Source organism: Phoxinus phoxinus (assembly GCF_949152265.1).
Source record: "Phoxinus phoxinus genome assembly, chromosome: 17".
In the NCBI taxonomy this organism is placed as follows: domain Eukaryota; kingdom Metazoa; phylum Chordata; class Actinopteri; order Cypriniformes; family Leuciscidae; genus Phoxinus; species Phoxinus phoxinus.
Genome location: NC_136892.1, coordinates 33941732 through 33957951, shown reverse-complemented (window position 1 = coordinate 33957951; position 16220 = coordinate 33941732). Strand labels below are relative to the sequence as shown.

The 16220-nt window shown below is 44.0% G+C and overlaps 2 protein-coding genes across 2 annotated transcripts in view; one reads left to right on the top strand and one right to left on the bottom strand.

Annotated features, from left to right (window-relative positions):
- Window positions 1–1786, top strand: part of zer1 (zyg-11 related, cell cycle regulator) — a 25337-nt gene extending 23551 nt beyond the window's left edge. The window contains exon 16 of the mRNA XM_079585697.1: window positions 1098–1786. Within this exon, the coding sequence (XP_079441823.1) occupies window positions 1098–1155 (58 nt within the window). The 3' untranslated portion in view covers window positions 1156–1786. The remainder of the gene's footprint in view (window positions 1–1097) is intronic.
- Window positions 1787–3207: 1421 nt separating this feature from the next.
- On the bottom strand, window positions 3208–8158 carry LOC306984388 (uncharacterized protein). Its single transcript, XM_079585698.1, has 2 exons — window positions 7688–8158; window positions 3208–5831 (listed from the first exon to the last, which is right to left on the bottom strand). The coding sequence occupies exons 1-2, from the start codon at window positions 7783–7785 to the stop codon at window positions 3956–3958; spliced, it is 1974 nt and encodes a 657-aa protein (XP_079441824.1). The 5' UTR covers window positions 7786–8158; the 3' UTR covers window positions 3208–3955.
- Between the last annotated feature and the right edge of the window lie 8062 nt (window positions 8159–16220).

The window sequence follows — 16220 nt, the reverse complement described above, 5'->3', positions numbered from 1 at the left end:
AATTTTGTACATGTATTTTCCATGTATACTTTATGAAGTAATTTTTCGATTTGATCAAGAACGTAAACCAATGCCAAAGCTGTTTGTTTATAGCCAGTTAGTTCGATGCTATTTTGTGTGTAAGACAAACGTGTAAAGTAAAAAAATATATATATGTAATCGCAACAGCAAACTTCAGCTGCGGTATTACTCAGTCATTTATTCAGTTATATTAAATGTTTAATCAGGAGAAAACCGTATCTCAAAAGCTAACAAGTGTCAGCAGTGGCATTTTCAAGTAACAGCATATCGAAATTATTATATAATAATAGTAGAATAGAATAATAATAATAAAAAAAATGTACCATTCAGAAACGTTTAGTAAGAGCCGTGTTTGGGGAGGTTCTGCTTGACTCTCTTCATTGCCGCTTTCTGGGTCTGACTCTGGCTCAAACTGTACGGCAGTATTGACACCATTATTTACATTTGACCGGAGCACATGCAACTTTCGCCCGTAAAGGTGACGGCGTGAAGTTTCCGGACAACGTGCACTGCCAGTTTAGCCAATTACAACGCACCGGCCCAACTAACCAATCTGAGCCCATGCCTGTTTCTGAGGGAGTGGTTTCATAGAATCAGGAAGTCAACCGGTCGTTCAAATGACAGAGGAGAAAGCGGCTTACAATAAAGGTCAAATTTATGAAAAATAAGGCTTAAAAAAAAAAAAAAAACCGAAGACATGTTATATTGCACCCCATAAATACAATCATGCAAAGAAAAAAAGCAGTAAACCACCCCTTTAAGAGGCGCGTGCACACGCAGTTATCTAGACTAGATAAACCTGGATCACATTAGTGGGATTGCGTGAACTTGAATGACCTTTTATGAAACCGCTTCAGCCCCAACTTATTTGTTAGGTTTATTCAAGTCGGGTTTTGTAGTTTAATCCCCGCTTTTCTTAGCATCTTTTATGGAACAGCCCCCTGGATTAGTTGATTGGGAATATTGATATTCCTGTTTCATTACAACAACAGGCCATTTGATTGGTGAGTCTCCCGAGTGTGTCTCGGTGTGTGTGTGTGTGTGTGTGTGTGATTCCACATGTCGTTTGTGTGCAGGAAAGTGATGGATCAGTGTGAGACCTTTAAGGAGGACCCCATGGACACCAGCAGGTAAAGATGATGAAGATGATGATGAAGATCCAGAAGAGGACGTCACGTGCTCTCCTGCAACACACGTCTGTCACGTCACACTACAGTGAGGCCACGAGTGAGTGTGTGTGTGTGTGTGTTTCTGTGTTGCACATGGACCGCAGTCGTAGGTGTGTGTGTGTGTGTGTGTGTGTGGAGGACGTCTGCTCGTGTCCTCATAAGCCTCTTCAGAGAGTCAGTATAAGCTTCTCTGTGATCATCGGTCCGCACGCTGGAGTCTCGGGAGGAAGTTCTCTGGGATTGTTCCCGCTGGATGTTTTATATTGAAAGACTCCCGGCTGGAAATCTCACGCGCGTTCTCAGAATACATCCACACATCTGACATTAAAGCGATTATCTTTTTGGGGAGTTCATCGTTTTGTTTCTTTTCTTGTTGTATTTTTAATCATATTCATTTTTATTTGCATTCTCATTATGAGCCGATGGATGCGCAGTCCCGTGGCGAGGGTTTATCAGCGGCTTTATCTGTGCTGTTAAAGTGTCTTCTACACGGTTCTGAACTGCAATAAAACCATGATGTACTGAAGGAAGAAGTCCACACAACACTGGGTGTAAAGAGAGATTCATAATAATAATAATAGTTGTCAAACACTCTGTCCCAGTCGTCTGGCTGCTGTCTTTATTTCTCAGATGAGGAGGATGGGGATGAAGATGAGGATGATGATCTGTCACTATATCACATCAGCTCATCAAGTGTGTGTTTAGATCAGTGATGTGTGTGTGTGTCTCTACAGCAGTCTCAGCTGTTCTAATATTTAAATATCTGTTTCGTCTACTGTTGAAAAATCATTTTTGTAAAAGAGCCTGATATTAATTTTTACAGAATTTAACAATATCTGTTTGGATTTCTAAACTTCTTCACCAATATAAAATCTTCAAATACAGAATAAGAAAATGCACATTTTAATCCCGCCTTATTTACAAACTTATTTCAAAGGTTTAAACACTTTAGGGGAAAATGTTAGACAATGTTTTTTCTCTCTCCTTTATTTGTATAAATGCGTCTGTTTAAAAACACAAAGTGCACTTGTGTTATGATTCATGCTGTCAGAACCGGATTACTGGATCCGGATCAGACCGCCCCTGGACCGCAGGTAAGACTCAGGTGATTCATATGCAGAAGGAATATGCACTATTATTCTTTTAAATGTCTGCAATATGAGCACTTTCTACCTTGAGTAAAAGAGCAATCAGAACAGAAGATATTATTACTTCACAATACCGGCTCAAATGTGTGGAAACACTTTATTTTCTATTTTTATTTCTATATTTTATCATTGCCCTGTCCTTTAGTTTCAGTGTATATCCTGGTTTGGTTTGTACTTTCAGGGACTTGTTTAGTTACATGTAGTTTGTAAAATTATAACTTATAATGAACGTTTTTTTTAATAAATGTATTTAGTTTGCATCTTTGAGAGAGAATGTTATAATAATCCACACACAGGCTATAAGAAAAAAAAAAGCTTTGGTAAATCATATGACAAAAGTCGAGATTATAACATTAGGATATAAATCGAAAGGATGATAAATCAATCTATTTATTTCAACTTTTTAATAGGCTATAATTGTCATAATTTCGACTTTTCATTTAATAATTATGACGTATTTACATTTTCTTTTGATTTATGTCCTACTTATGGATTACAAAAGCGTTATTTTAGTTTATTATGGGATAATGGTTCCAGTCGAAAACGTCTGATATTCGCGGTCGCGCGCACGGACACTGACAGGAAAAGGCGCGAATTTCTGAGGTAAGATTTGTTGACAGTCTAGGTAAGACACGGCAATAGTATTAACTTTACTGAATGTCTAAGAATTAATTAATTAATAACTGGATATTGAGTGCTTGCTGAGGAGGTACAGGTATAAACTGTCACGGTGTGCTTCCGACGAGATTTCTGTAGGCTACTCAACTTTTTGATTGTTGGTTGATGTACAATGTCAACTAGAGAAAAAAATATGATGTTGAAATTTTAACGAGAATGTAATTCTGACATAAAATAGCACATTCACCAAGTTAACAGTATTTATACTTTATTCATCGTATTCACGTACGTACGTGTCTACGAGTGCTTAAAATAAATAATTTCAATGCTAAAGCGGAGCAAACTGCAGAGGTGAATAACCAGTACACCATTTAAGCACAGGTTATTGTACAAGATAGCACAAGCTCTCACAAGCACACAGTTTTGTCTCATTAAGGCTTTTCCATTCTAGCCTCTTATGACCGATATGGTGTGTTCAAGTCCTCCTGGGAAGTTCGTATATGAGGTGGAAAGTCGTGTTTACCAGGTCATGTGCATTCAAGTCACTTTTGTTAGAGTAACATGACGGCGTACTTTCTCTTAATAAATTACACAAAAATACAGCAAGGTTCTTAAACTCTAGTTTAAGAAAATGAAGAACTAAGAAATGTGCATCATGTGTGTTTTGCTTTTTTATGTTTAAGCCACTGCAAACTTTATCATTACATTTTTATATTATAATCCCAACATATTCTGTGCAGACAATTACCGGTAGCTTACTTCGCTGTAAATAGAAAAGCCTGACAATATCACTGCTAAATACCTTATATTTTTATACCTTAGTATTGTGGTATTCCGCCATGTTTGTATTTACGACAGGTTTTCATGTGGGTTCAACTCATAAATACGATCTTTACGAGATGACTTGAACACACCAATAGAGACACATGATAACGTTCTGCTCAGTTTCTGTTTTTTTCTGATGGATCAATCGTCATCAAGCCAGCAATCAGCGACCCGTTAAAGTCCATCAGACTTTCTCAAGGCAGCTGGAGCTTCAGGATTGTCCTTATGCGGATCACCCAGTCGGTGTGAGGGATCACTGGCTGATCCAGCATCTTCAGAGCTCGTGTTCTCCTTCTCCTTTCCCCCCTCGGTTGTTTCCTCCTCGGCCTCGACGGGCATCAGCGGGCTCAGATCCAGGAAGGGTTTGTGGTGAGGAATAATGGGTTTGACTGTGTTTTGCGCTTGGATTTGGCTGTTATCGCTTACAGGATTTGGTTTAGGTCTTGATTCATCCTTCTGGATTGAAGTTGATTTTACAGCTTCTCTGACAATCGTCGGCAAGCTTTCCTCCCATGCTGGACAATCCTCACTTAATTCAACCGGTAAAAACTCTTCTGAAAAGTCGTTGTCGTCAGCGAACGGTTCATTCTGTGGTTCTGTACGCGATGGTGTCGACTCTTTGAAAGTGACCCGAGAAGTCCTCACGACTTGAGTCTCTTCTTCTCTCTCAAGCCGCTCCACAGGTTCGCAGGGAGACGAAGATGCGCTGTTCCTAAAGAAATCCGTGATTTCTTCCAGATCGTCTCCCGGATTTTCCACCTCTGCTCTGTGGCGTTCCACAAATCCAGTGAGTTTGAAAGGATCATGCCGTTCTTCGGAGCGCCTGAAGTCGTTCTCCGTGGCCTGAGTCTCAACCTTGAGCACAAACTTCTCCAGATAGCCTCTGTCCTCCCGGTCGGACTCTTGGCTGTGGAAGGATTTCTCCGAGGTCACGCTCTCGACCTCGTCGTCCGGCTTCTTCCGGGTCCCGACGGCGTCCGCGTACAGATCTGAGTACAGGAACGCCAAGGCTTTCGGCTCCTCCAGCAGATTAAGGTCAATGATTTTCCGAGGGCCTTCAGGAAGGTATATAGGCGTGAGGACTGACTCCTCACTCCCAAACAAGGCGCTCCCGCTTTCCTTCAGAGATGATTGGGAAAACTCCCTTCCCTTTCCCCCAGCACTCGCGTCACCATCGTGTGGCTCGCCACCTCCGCCGTAAAACACATCGTCCAGGTGTTCGTCAGAAATATCTAGCATGCTCACGGCTAAGGAGACACCGGGATCTGGTTCCACTTCAGGACGAGCTGCGTCTTCAATCTTTTCCTCAGTTTGCTCCGGGGATTCTTCAACAGGCGCCGCTCCCGATGGCGCTTGATCGTAGAGGAGCGCAAACTTCTCAAAGTAGTCTTCGGCCGTCGCTCCTCTTCGGGACTCTTGGACATGCGGGAATGAGACTACCGGCTCTGGGATCACCGCGTTGATCTTCTCCGTCTCAGAAGGAACATCCAGGTTTGGCTCATCTGGGATCTCTGGGGATTTCATAGCTGGCGTATCCTCAAGGTAGAACAGATTATCTTCCAAACCTTTGCTCTCCTCTTCGTCCACCGTGGACACTTTATGCGGAGCGATGATGTTCAGGATCTCGGATCCTTCGGAGACTAAACTGAACAGGCGCTCTTCTTTTAGACCCGCCGTTCTTTGCTCATCCGTTCCCGAGTTAGGAACGGACACTTCCACCATCGCCGGTCTCTCCGCTTCCGCAAGGATCTCGCGAGTGACTTGCGGACGAGTCCTTGTTTTGTCGGATCTTCGCTTTTTCTTTCTTCTGCTCATCAGTTCTTTGTCCATGATGAACACGATCCGGCCGGGCGTCCCGGGAGCGTGGAGGGAGTACGAGGGTTCGGAGGCGCTGAACTCGGAGGCCCACGGCGTGGAGCAGCGACTCGACGCGGTTTCCCAGGAGATCCCGCTGTCCTCGCTCTGGACCGTCACCATGGAGAAGCACGGGTCCATCATCAGGCACTGGAGTTTGGGCTTCACGGCACCGTCCTGGACGACCTCTCTCAGGCTGAGGGGGATTCACACCAAATCCATCAGTGATATGATGTTGGAAGAGTTATGCTACAGTCAAGCCAAAAATGATTCAGACACCACTCTACTAGTGTGATCAGGACACTATAGGTCAGTTATGTAAGTGAGGAGAGCTAAATAAAGTAAACTGAGACATATTATACCCAATAACTCTTCATACAGTGACTACCAGCAACATTTGGGACCATGAGTTATTCAGACACTCTGAGCTGATGATGTTCTGCTGAAGTGTGTGTCTGTAATTGCTAACGCTCTTTTTACACACACACTGAACACATGAAGCATTGCTTGGTCACACTGGTTGAGCTAAACTGGTATTATCTATCTAGTCTATTGTGTAGTTAAATTTACCAGCTGAGCTGACAGATATTCAACATAATTCATGTGTGAGACAGTCTAACAGAAGTGTGTGTGTGTGTGAGTGTTTGTGTGTGTGTGTGTGTGTGTGAGTGTTTGTGTGTGTGTGTTTGTGTGTGTGTTTGTGTGTGTGTGTGTGTGTGTGTTTGTGTGTGTGTGTGTGTGTGTGAGTGTTTGTGTGTGTGTGTGTGTGTGTGTGTGTGTTTGTGTGTGTGTGTGTGTGTGTGTGTTTGTGTGTGTGTGTGTGTGTGTGTGTGAGTGTGAGTGTTTGTGTGTGTGTGTTTGTGTGTGTGTTTGTGTGTGTGTGTTTGTGTGTGTGTGTGTGTGTGAGTGTTTGTGTGTGTGTGTGTGTGTGTGTGTGTGTGTTTGTGTGTGTGTGTGTGTGTGTGTGTTTGTGTGTGTGTGTGTGTGTGTGTGTGTGAGTGTTTGTGTGTGTGTGTTTGTGTGTGTGTGTGTTTGTGTGTGTGTGTGTGTGTGTTTGTGTGTGTGTGTGTGTGTGTGTGAGTGTTTGTGTGTGTGTGTGTGTGTGTGTGTGTGTGTGTGTTTGTGTGTGTGTGTGTGTGTGAGTGTGTGTGTGTGTGTGTGTGTGTGTTTGTGTGTGTGTGTGTTTGTGTGTGTGTGTGTGTGTGTTTGTGTGTGTGTGTGTTTGTGTGTGTGTGTGTGTGTGTGTGTGTGTGTGTGTGTGTGTGTGTGTGTGTGTGACAGTCTAACAGAAGGATGGACAAAACCTGTCAAATATCAACTGAGTTCTGCTCATATTTTATTAGCGTTTTATAAACTAGCGAATAAACTGATGATGTGAGAGATGATGAAGTGTCTGAATACGTTTGGGTTTGACTGTAATCACATGTAAGCTTTAGGGCTGGGCAAAAAAATAGATTTTTCGATTAATCTTTTTTTTAAAATGTGGTCAATTCAAAATCGGTTCTCAAAGGCCACGAATCTATTTGTTTCCATATTTATTTATCTATCACCCAGAAGCCAGTGTTAGTTTTCCTCCACTGTTCATAAGCTTGCATGTTACGGCTAATGCTGTGAGATTTATGCATGTTTAATCTTAAACATAAAATTGTTTGAAAAAAATGGACTGTTCTGACTCGTCCAATTCTCAGCATAAATTGTTCATCTTACATCAAAATCCGGTTTATTCATTTGAAATATAGAGTTGGGTTTTAATGTACCCAAGTGTGCCTAAAATAAAAAGAGTTTAATATACAGGTCTTAATTTCTTTTTATTATTTAACCACTTGTATGAACTTATGTTCACTGTTCTTTTTTTTATGAATATAGTATCTGTATTAAATCGAATTGAGATTAAGTCGAATCGAAATCAAATTTAGAATCAAAATAGAGAATTGAAATCGAATCGAATAGGAACACCTGAACCAATGCCCAGCCCTAGTGTGTGTGTGTGTGTGTGTGTGTGTGTGTGTGTGTGTGTGTGTGTGTGTGTGTGTGTGTGTGTGATGTTCTCACCTGTTGCTCAATTCCTCCTCCGCGTCGTCCACCGGTTCCGGTTCTGGTTCCGGTTCCTCCAGTGCCGTCATCTCGTTCTCCGGATCCACTATATCCATGGTTTCCACGGTCTCACCGGCTGCATTCGTCAGAGCCGCTCTCCGGGCGACCGGGTCTCTGCTCGTGTCATCTCAGCCGAGGCACTTCTCTAGCTCAGCAGGATCTGTAAATAGCCTGAGGCGTCTCGTTCCGCTCCGACACGCAGCGAGCGCATCTGCGGTCAGTCCTCCTCGAAGGGGAACAGCTTCACTGTGGAGCAGGTTCATCAGCCCATCCGCTGAGAGTTGTGCGGCTTCAACGCCGTTACTTTATGAAATCAGGGATTGGGTTTGTTTTTGCCTCTACTTGCCAAAGCTAAAAATACTTCAGGATACGTGAGCTTCTGGAGGCGCTGCGGGTCACGGCGGTGAAGGAAAACATGCCTATCCTAACACACACACTTGTGTCCGAACACACACACACACACACACACACACACACACACACACACACACACACTTGTGTCCTAACACACACACTTGTGTCCGAACACACACACACACACACACTTGTGTCCTAACACACACACACACACACTTGTGTCCTAACACACACACACACACACACACTTGTGTCCTAACACACACACACACACACTTGTGTCCTAACACACACACACACTTGTGTCCTAACACACACACTTGTGTCCTAACACACACACACACACACTTGTGTCCTAACACACATACACACTTGTGTCCTAACACACACACTTGTGTCCTAACACACACACACACACACTTGTGTCCTAACACACACACACACTTGTGTCCTAACACACACACTTGTGTCTTAACACACACACACACTTGTGTCCTAACACACACACACTTGTGTCCTAACACACACACACACACACACCACACACACACACACTTGTGTCCTAACACACACACACACACACACACACACACTTGTGTCCTAACACACACACTTGTGTCCAACACACACACACACTTGTGTCCTAACACACACACACTTGTGTCCTAACACACACACTTGTGTCCAACACACACACTTGTGTCCGAACACACACACACACACACACACACACACACACACACACACACTTGTGTCCTAACACACACACACACACACACACACTTGTGTCCTAACACACACACACACACACTTGTGTCCTAACACACACACACACACACACTTGTGTCCTAACACACACACACACTTGTGTCCTAACACACACACTTGTGTCCTAACACACACACACACACACTTGTGTCCTAACACACATACACACTTGTGTCCTAACACACACACTTGTGTCCTAACACACACACACACACACTTGTGTCCTAACACACACACTTGTGTCCTAACACACACACACACTTGTGTCCTAACACACACACACTTGTGTCCTAACACACACACACACCACACACACACACACACTTGTGTCCTAACACACACACACACACACACACTTGTGTCCTAACACACACACTTGTGTCCAACACACACACACACTTGTGTCCTAACACACACACACTTGTGTCCTAACACACACACACTTGTGTCCTAACACACACACTTGTGTCCAACACACACACTTGTGTCCTAACACACACACACTTGTGTCCAACACACACACTTGTGTCCTAACACACACACATTTGTGTCCAACACACACACAGTTGTGTCCAACACACACACAGTTGTGTCCTAACACACACACTTGTGTCCAACACACACACTTGTGTTAGGACACACACACACACACACTTGTGTCCTAACACACACACACACACTTGTGTCCTAACACACACACACTTGTGTCCTAACACACACACACACACACTTGTGTCCTAACACACACACTTGTGTCCAACACACACACACACTTGTGTCCTAACACACACACACTTGTGTCCTAACACACACACACTTGTGTCCTAACACACACACTTGTGTCCAACACACACACTTGTGTCCTAACACACACACACTTGTGTCCAACACACACACTTGTGTCCTAACACACACACATTTGTGTCCAACACACACACAGTTGTGTCCAACACACACACAGTTGTGTCCAACACACACACAGTTGTGTCCTAACACACACACTTGTGTCCAACACACACACTTGTGTTAGGACACACACACACACACACTTGTGTCCTAACACACACACACACACTTGTGTCCTAACACACACACACACTTGTGTCCTAACACACACACACACTTGTGTCCTAACACAGACACACTCGTGTCCTAACACACACACACACTTGTGTCCTAACACACACACACTTGTGTCCTAACACAGACACACTTGTGTCCTAACACACATACACACTTGTGTCCTAACACACACTCACACACTTGTGTCCTAACACACACACGCACACACACTAGTGTCCGAACACACACACACACACACACACACTTGTGTCCGAATACACACACTTGTGTCCTAACACACACACACACACACACACTTGTGTCCTAACACACACACTTGTGTCCTAACACACACACTTGTGTCCTAACACACACACACACTTGTGTCCTAACACACACACACTTGTGTCCTAACACACACACACTAGTGTCCGAACACACACTTGTGTCCGAACACACACACTTGTGTCCTAACACACACACACACACTTGTGTCCTAACACACACACGCACACACACACACACACACTTGTGTCCTAACACATACACACACACACACTTGTGTCCTAACACACACACACACTTGTGTATTAAATTAAATTTAGTGTTTTTAATTTAGTAATGTTTAGTGTACTAGAGATAGTGTGTGTATAGTGTACTACATATAGTGTGTGTTTAGTGTACTAGAGATAGTGTGTGTTGAGTGTACTACATATAGTGTGTGTTTAGTGTGCTAGAGATAGTGTGTGTTGAGTGTACTAGAGATAGTGTGTGTTTAGTGTACTAGAGATAGTGTGTTTAGTGTGCTAGAGATAGTGTGTGTTTAGTGTACTAGAGATAGTGTGTGTTTAGTGTGCTAGAGATAGTGTGTGTTTAGTGTACTAGAGATAGTGTGTTTAGTGTGCTAGAGATAGTGTGTGTTTAGTGTACTAGAGATAGTGTGTGTTTAGTGTACTAGAGATAGTGTGTGTTTAGTGTACTAGAGATAGTGTGTTTAGTGTGCTAGAGATAGTGTGTGTTTAGTGTGCTAGAGATAGTGTGTGTTTAGTGTACTAGAGATAGTGTGTGTTTAGTGTACTAGAGATAGTGTGTGTTTAGTGTACTAGAGATAGTGTGTTTAGTGTGCTAGAGATAGTGTGTGTTTAGTGTGCTAGAGATTGTGTGTGTTTAGTGTGCTAGAGATTGTGTGTGTTTAGTGTGCTAGAGATTGTGTGTGTTTAGTGTGCTAGAGATTGTGTGTGTTTAGTGTGCTAGAGATTGTGTGTGTTTAGTGTGCTAGAGATAGTGTGTTTAGTGTACTAGAGATAGTGTGTGTTTAGTGTACTAGAGATAGTGTGTGTTTAGTGTACTAGAGATAGTGTGTGTTTAGTGTGCTAGAGATTGTGTGTGTTTAGTGTGCTAGAGATTGTGTGTGTTTAGTGTGCTAGAGATTGTGTGTGTTTAGTGTACTAGAGATAGTGTGTGTTTAGTGTACTAGAGATAGTGTGTTTAGTGTGCTAGAGATAGTGTGTGTTTAGTGTGCTAGAGATAGTGTGTGTTTAGTGTACTAGAGATAGTGTGTTTAGTGTGCTAGAGATAGTGTGTGTTTAGTGTACTAGAGATAGTGTGTGTTTAGTGTACTAGAGATAGTGTGTGTTTAGTGTACTAGAGATAGTGTGTGTTTAGTGTGCTAGAGATTGTGCGTGTTTAGAGTACTAGAGATAGTGTGTGTTTAGTGTATTAGAGATAGTGTGTGTTTAGTGTGCTAGAGATTGTGCGTGTTTAGAGTACTAGAGATAGTGTGTGTTTAGTGTGCTAGAGATAGTGTGTGTTTAGTGTGCTAGAGATAGTGTGTGTTTAGTGTGCTAGAGATTGTGTGTGTTTAGTGTGCTAGAGATAGTGTGTGTTTAGTGTGCTAGAGATTGTGTGTGTTTAGTGTGCTAGAGATTGTGTGTTTAGTGTACTAGAGATAGTGTGTGTTTAGTGTACTAGAGATAGTGTGTGTTTAGTGTACTAGAGATAGTGTGTGTTTAGTGTACTAGAGATAGTGTGTGTTTAGTGTACTAGAGATAGTGTGTGTTTAGTGTGCTAGAGATAGTGTGTGTTTAGTGTACTAGAGATAGTGTGTGTTTAGTGTACTAGAGATAGTGTGTGTTTAGTGTACTAGAGATAGTGTGTGTTTAGTGTACTAGAGATAGTGTGTGTTTAGTGTACTAGAGATAGTGTGTGTTTAGTGTACTAGAGATAGTGTGTGTTTAGTGTACTAGAGATAGTGTGTGTTTAGTGTACTAGAGATAGTGTGTGTTTAGTGTGCTAGAGATAGTGTGTGTTTAGTGTACTAGAGATAGTGTGTGTTTAGTGTACTAGAGATAGTGTGTGTTTAGTGTACTAGAGATAGTGTGTGTTTAGTGTACTAGAACACATCTGCGCGCCACAGATCTGGTTGCTTCTGAAACGCTGTTGCGTGTTGTGTTGCGTGTTGTGTGTTGTGTTGTGTTGCGTGTTGTGTTGCGTGTTGTGTTGCGTGTTGTGTTGTGTTGCGTGTTGTGTTGTGTTGCGTGTTGTGTTGCGTGTTGTGTTGCAGTGTTGTGTTGCAGTGTTGTGTTGCGTGTTGTGCTGCGTGTTGTGCTGCATGTTGTGTTGCGTGTTGTGTTGCGTGTTGTGTTGCGTGTTGTGTTGTTTTGCGTGTTGTGTTGCAGTGTTGTGTTGCGTGTTGTGTTGCAGTGTTGTGTTGCAGTGTTGTGTTGCAGTGTTGTGTTGTGTGTTGTGTTGCAGTGTTGTGTTGCGTGTTGTGTTGCAGTTTTGTGTTGCGTGTTGTGTTGCGTGTTGTGTTGCGTGTTGTGTTGCGTGTTGTGTTGCGTGTTGTGTTGCGTGTTGTGTTGCGTGTTGTGTTGTGTTGCGTGTTGTTGCGTGTTGTGTTGCGTGTTGTGTTGTGTTGCGTGTTGTGTTGCGTGTTGTGTTGCATGTTGTGTTGCAGTGTTGTGTTGCGTGTTGTGCTGCGTGTTGTGTTGCGTGTTGTGTTGTTTTGCGTGTTGTGTTGCAGTGTTGTGTGTTGTGTTGCGTGTTGTGTTGCAGTGTTGTGTTGCAGTGTTGTGTTGCGTGTTGTGTTGCGTGTTGTGTTGCAGTGTTGTGTTGCAGTGTTGTGTTGCAGTGTTGTGTTGCGTGTTGTGTTGCGTGTTGTGTTGCGTGTTGTGTTGCAGTGTTGTGTTGCGTGTTGTGTTGCAGTGTTGTGTTGCGTGTTGTGTTGTTTTGCGTGTTGTGTTGCAGTGTTGTGTTGTGTTGCGTGTTGTGTTGCAGTGTTGTGTTGCAGTGTTGTGTTGCGTGTTGTGTTGCGTGTTGTGTTGCGTGTTGTGTTGCAGTGTTGTGTTGCGTGTTGTGTTGCAGTGTTGTGTTGCGTGTTGTGTTGCAGTGTTGTGTTGCAGTGTTGTGTTGCGTGTTGTGCTGCGTGTTGTGTTGCAGTGTTGTGTTGCAGTGTTGTGTTGCGTGTTGTGCTGCGTGTTGTGTTGCGTGTTGTGTTGCAGTGTTGTGTTGCAGTGTTGTGTTGCGTGTTGTGTTGCAGTGTTGTGTTGCAGTGTTGTGTTGCAGTGTTGTGTTGCGTGTTGTGTTGCGTGTTGTGTTGCAGTGTTGTGTTGCGTGTTGTGTTGCAGTGTTGTGTTGCAGTGTTGTGTTGCAGTGTTGTGTTGCGTGTTGTGTTGCGTGTTGTGTTGCAGTGTTGTGTTGCAGTGTTGTGTTGCGTGTTGTGCTGCGTGTTGTGTTGCGTGTTGTGTTGCGTGTTGTGTTGTTTTGCGTGTTGTGTTGCAGTGTTGTGTTGTGTTGCGTGTTGTGTTGCAGTGTTGTGTTGCAGTGTTGTGTTGCGTGTTGTGTTGCGTGTTGTGTTGCGTGTTGTGTTGCAGTGTTGTGTTGCGTGTTGTGTTGCAGTGTTGTGTTGCGTGTTGTGTTGCAGTGTTGTGTTGCAGTGTTGTGTTGCAGTGTTGTGTTGCGTGTTGTGTTGCGTGTTGTGTTGCAGTGTTGTGTTGCAGTGTTGTGTTGCAGTGTTGTGTTGCAGTGTTGTGTTGCGTGTTGTGTTGCGTGTTGTGTTGCAGTGTTGTGTTGCGTGTTGTGTTGCAGTGTTGTGTTGCGTGTTGTGTTGTTTTGCGTGTTGTGTTGCAGTGTTGTGTGTTGTGTTGCGTGTTGTGTTGCAGTGTTGTGTTGCAGTGTTGTGTTGCGTGTTGTGCTGCGTGTTGTGCTGCGTGTTGTGTTGCGTGTTGTGTTGCGTGTTGTGTTGTTTTGCGTGTTGTGTTGTTTTGCGTGTTGTGTTGCAGTGTTGTGTTGCGTGTTGTGTTGCAGTGTTGTGTTGCAGTGTTGTGTTGCAGTGTTGTGTTGCAGTGTTGTGTTGCGTGTTGTGTTGCGTGTTGTGTTGCAGTGTTGTGTTGCGTGTTGTGTTGTTTTGCGTGTTGTGTTGCAGTGTTGTGTGTTGTGTTGCGTGTTGTGTTGCAGTGTTGTGTTGCAGTGTTGTGTTGCGTGTTGTGCTGCGTGTTGTGCTGCGTGTTGTGTTGCGTGTTGTGTTGCGTGTTGTGTTGTTTTGCGTGTTGTGTTGCGTGTTGTGTTGCAGTGTTGTGTTGCGTGTTGTGTTGCAGTGTTGTGTTGCAGTGTTGTGTTGCGTGTTGTGTTGCAGTGTTGTGTTGCGTGTTGTGTTGCGTGTTGCGTGTTGTGTTGCGTGTTGTGTTGTGTTGTGTTGCAGTGTTGTGTGTTGTGTTGCGTGTTGTGTTGTGTTGCGTGTTGTGTTGCAGTGTTGTGTTGCGTGTTGTGTTGCGTGTTGTGTGTTGTGTTGTGTTGCGTGTTGTGTTGTGTTGTGTTGTGTTGCGTGTTGTGTGTTGTGTTGCGTGTTGTGTTGTGTTGTGTTGTGTTGCAGTGTTGTGTTGCGTGTTACGTGTTGCGTGTTACGTGTTGTGTTACGTGTTGTGTTGCGTGTTGTGTTGTGTGTTGTGTTGTGTTGCAGTGTTGTGTTGTGTTGTGTTGCGTGTTGTGTTGCGTGTTGTGTTGCAGTGTAACACTTCATGCCTGTAGTTGTTGTTGTAGTTTTTATCTTTATATTTGTTTTGAATCTCATTTTCTCATTGAACCTTTTTAGAGTTGCCGTGGTTATGGAAAGAACTAAAATGGTGAATTCTCTAATGTAAATAAATGAATTGCTTTTGTGAGCATGTGATCTGGTGGAAATGTGTGTGAAGAAAAGAAAATCATTCTGAACCGGCTGAAGTCTAAAGATGCCGTGTGTAAATCTCTATTCGTGTGTAATGAGGAAAATGGGTTTCTGTCTGATTCACCTGCTCAAGTCTGTCACTGCAGTGTGTGTGTGTGTGTGTGTGTGTGTGTGTGTGTGTAACTCAAGATCAGGGGAAATCAGACACTTAAGGATCCTCTGTGTGTGTGTGTGTGTGTGTGTGTGTGTGTGTGTGTCACAGAGACGAACTCCGTGGTTCCCTCTTCCGGCCACCAGAGGGCTCCCTCACCCGAATATTGACTCTTTCACACACACACTAATTTCCCATCAGCCTGTCCCCGGCACTGGTCGCTGCCTTCGGAAGGCTCTGCACTGTCTCTGGCTTGTGGCTGTTCTCCAGCCTCGGCATGTCATCTGCGCAGTCCGGCCGCTCCCCGCTACGAGCGCTAACTGCCTCGAAGGCGGTCCTCTGTAGAAGTTTAAAACTATCGGATCTGCCGTAACCAACCGCTAACGTTTGGTCGTGAGTCTCGTGACGTATGGCGACTCAAACTAGCGCACGACCCCAGGCCATCGCTCTCAGCCACTCCCTCTGTTCGCTGGTTGGGCCGAGGAGAACCCAAGAACACACCGCGGGCCCAGACGTGGTTCTGGACGCGGGAGGGCGGCGCCAGGCTAGCAGTTCTCCTGACGTACTGCCTGTTCATCATCCACGATTGTGTTCTCTCAACTGTGTGTTCAATAAGGAGGATCAACCAACTCTGAGTTAACTTGAACTCTTGTTGACTCCCTGAGTCTCGGTTGCAGATCAGCCGACAGGAGTTAGTTTACTCAACTTTGACTGTTGACTGACTCTGAGTTACGCGCGTGCGCCACAACTATAAAAAGCCATTATCAATGGAGCACAGATATTATGAGTCGCCATGGCAACAGTGCCAGACACAAAAGCCCTATTCGCACGGGATTAGTGTTATCTAGACCTCGTGTGATGTAGAAATGACCCCCCCACATCTGAATTTCGTGTGGCGCATCCGCACGGGAGAAGCGGAGCCTGTGATTCTACTCGAATTTACTGACTTTTCTCCCGGAACCCGGATATAAAAGTTTTAGTTTATACCCGTA

Coding starts and splice junctions, on each gene's coding strand:
- LOC306984388 (XM_079585698.1), bottom strand. CDS start 7,785: ATGGATATAGTGGATCCGGAGAACGAGATGACGGCACTGGAGGAACCG. Junction 5,832..7,687: donor GAGGAGGAATTGAGCAACAG/GTGAGAACATCA, acceptor AATCCCCCTCAG/CCTGAGAGAGGTCGTCCAGG.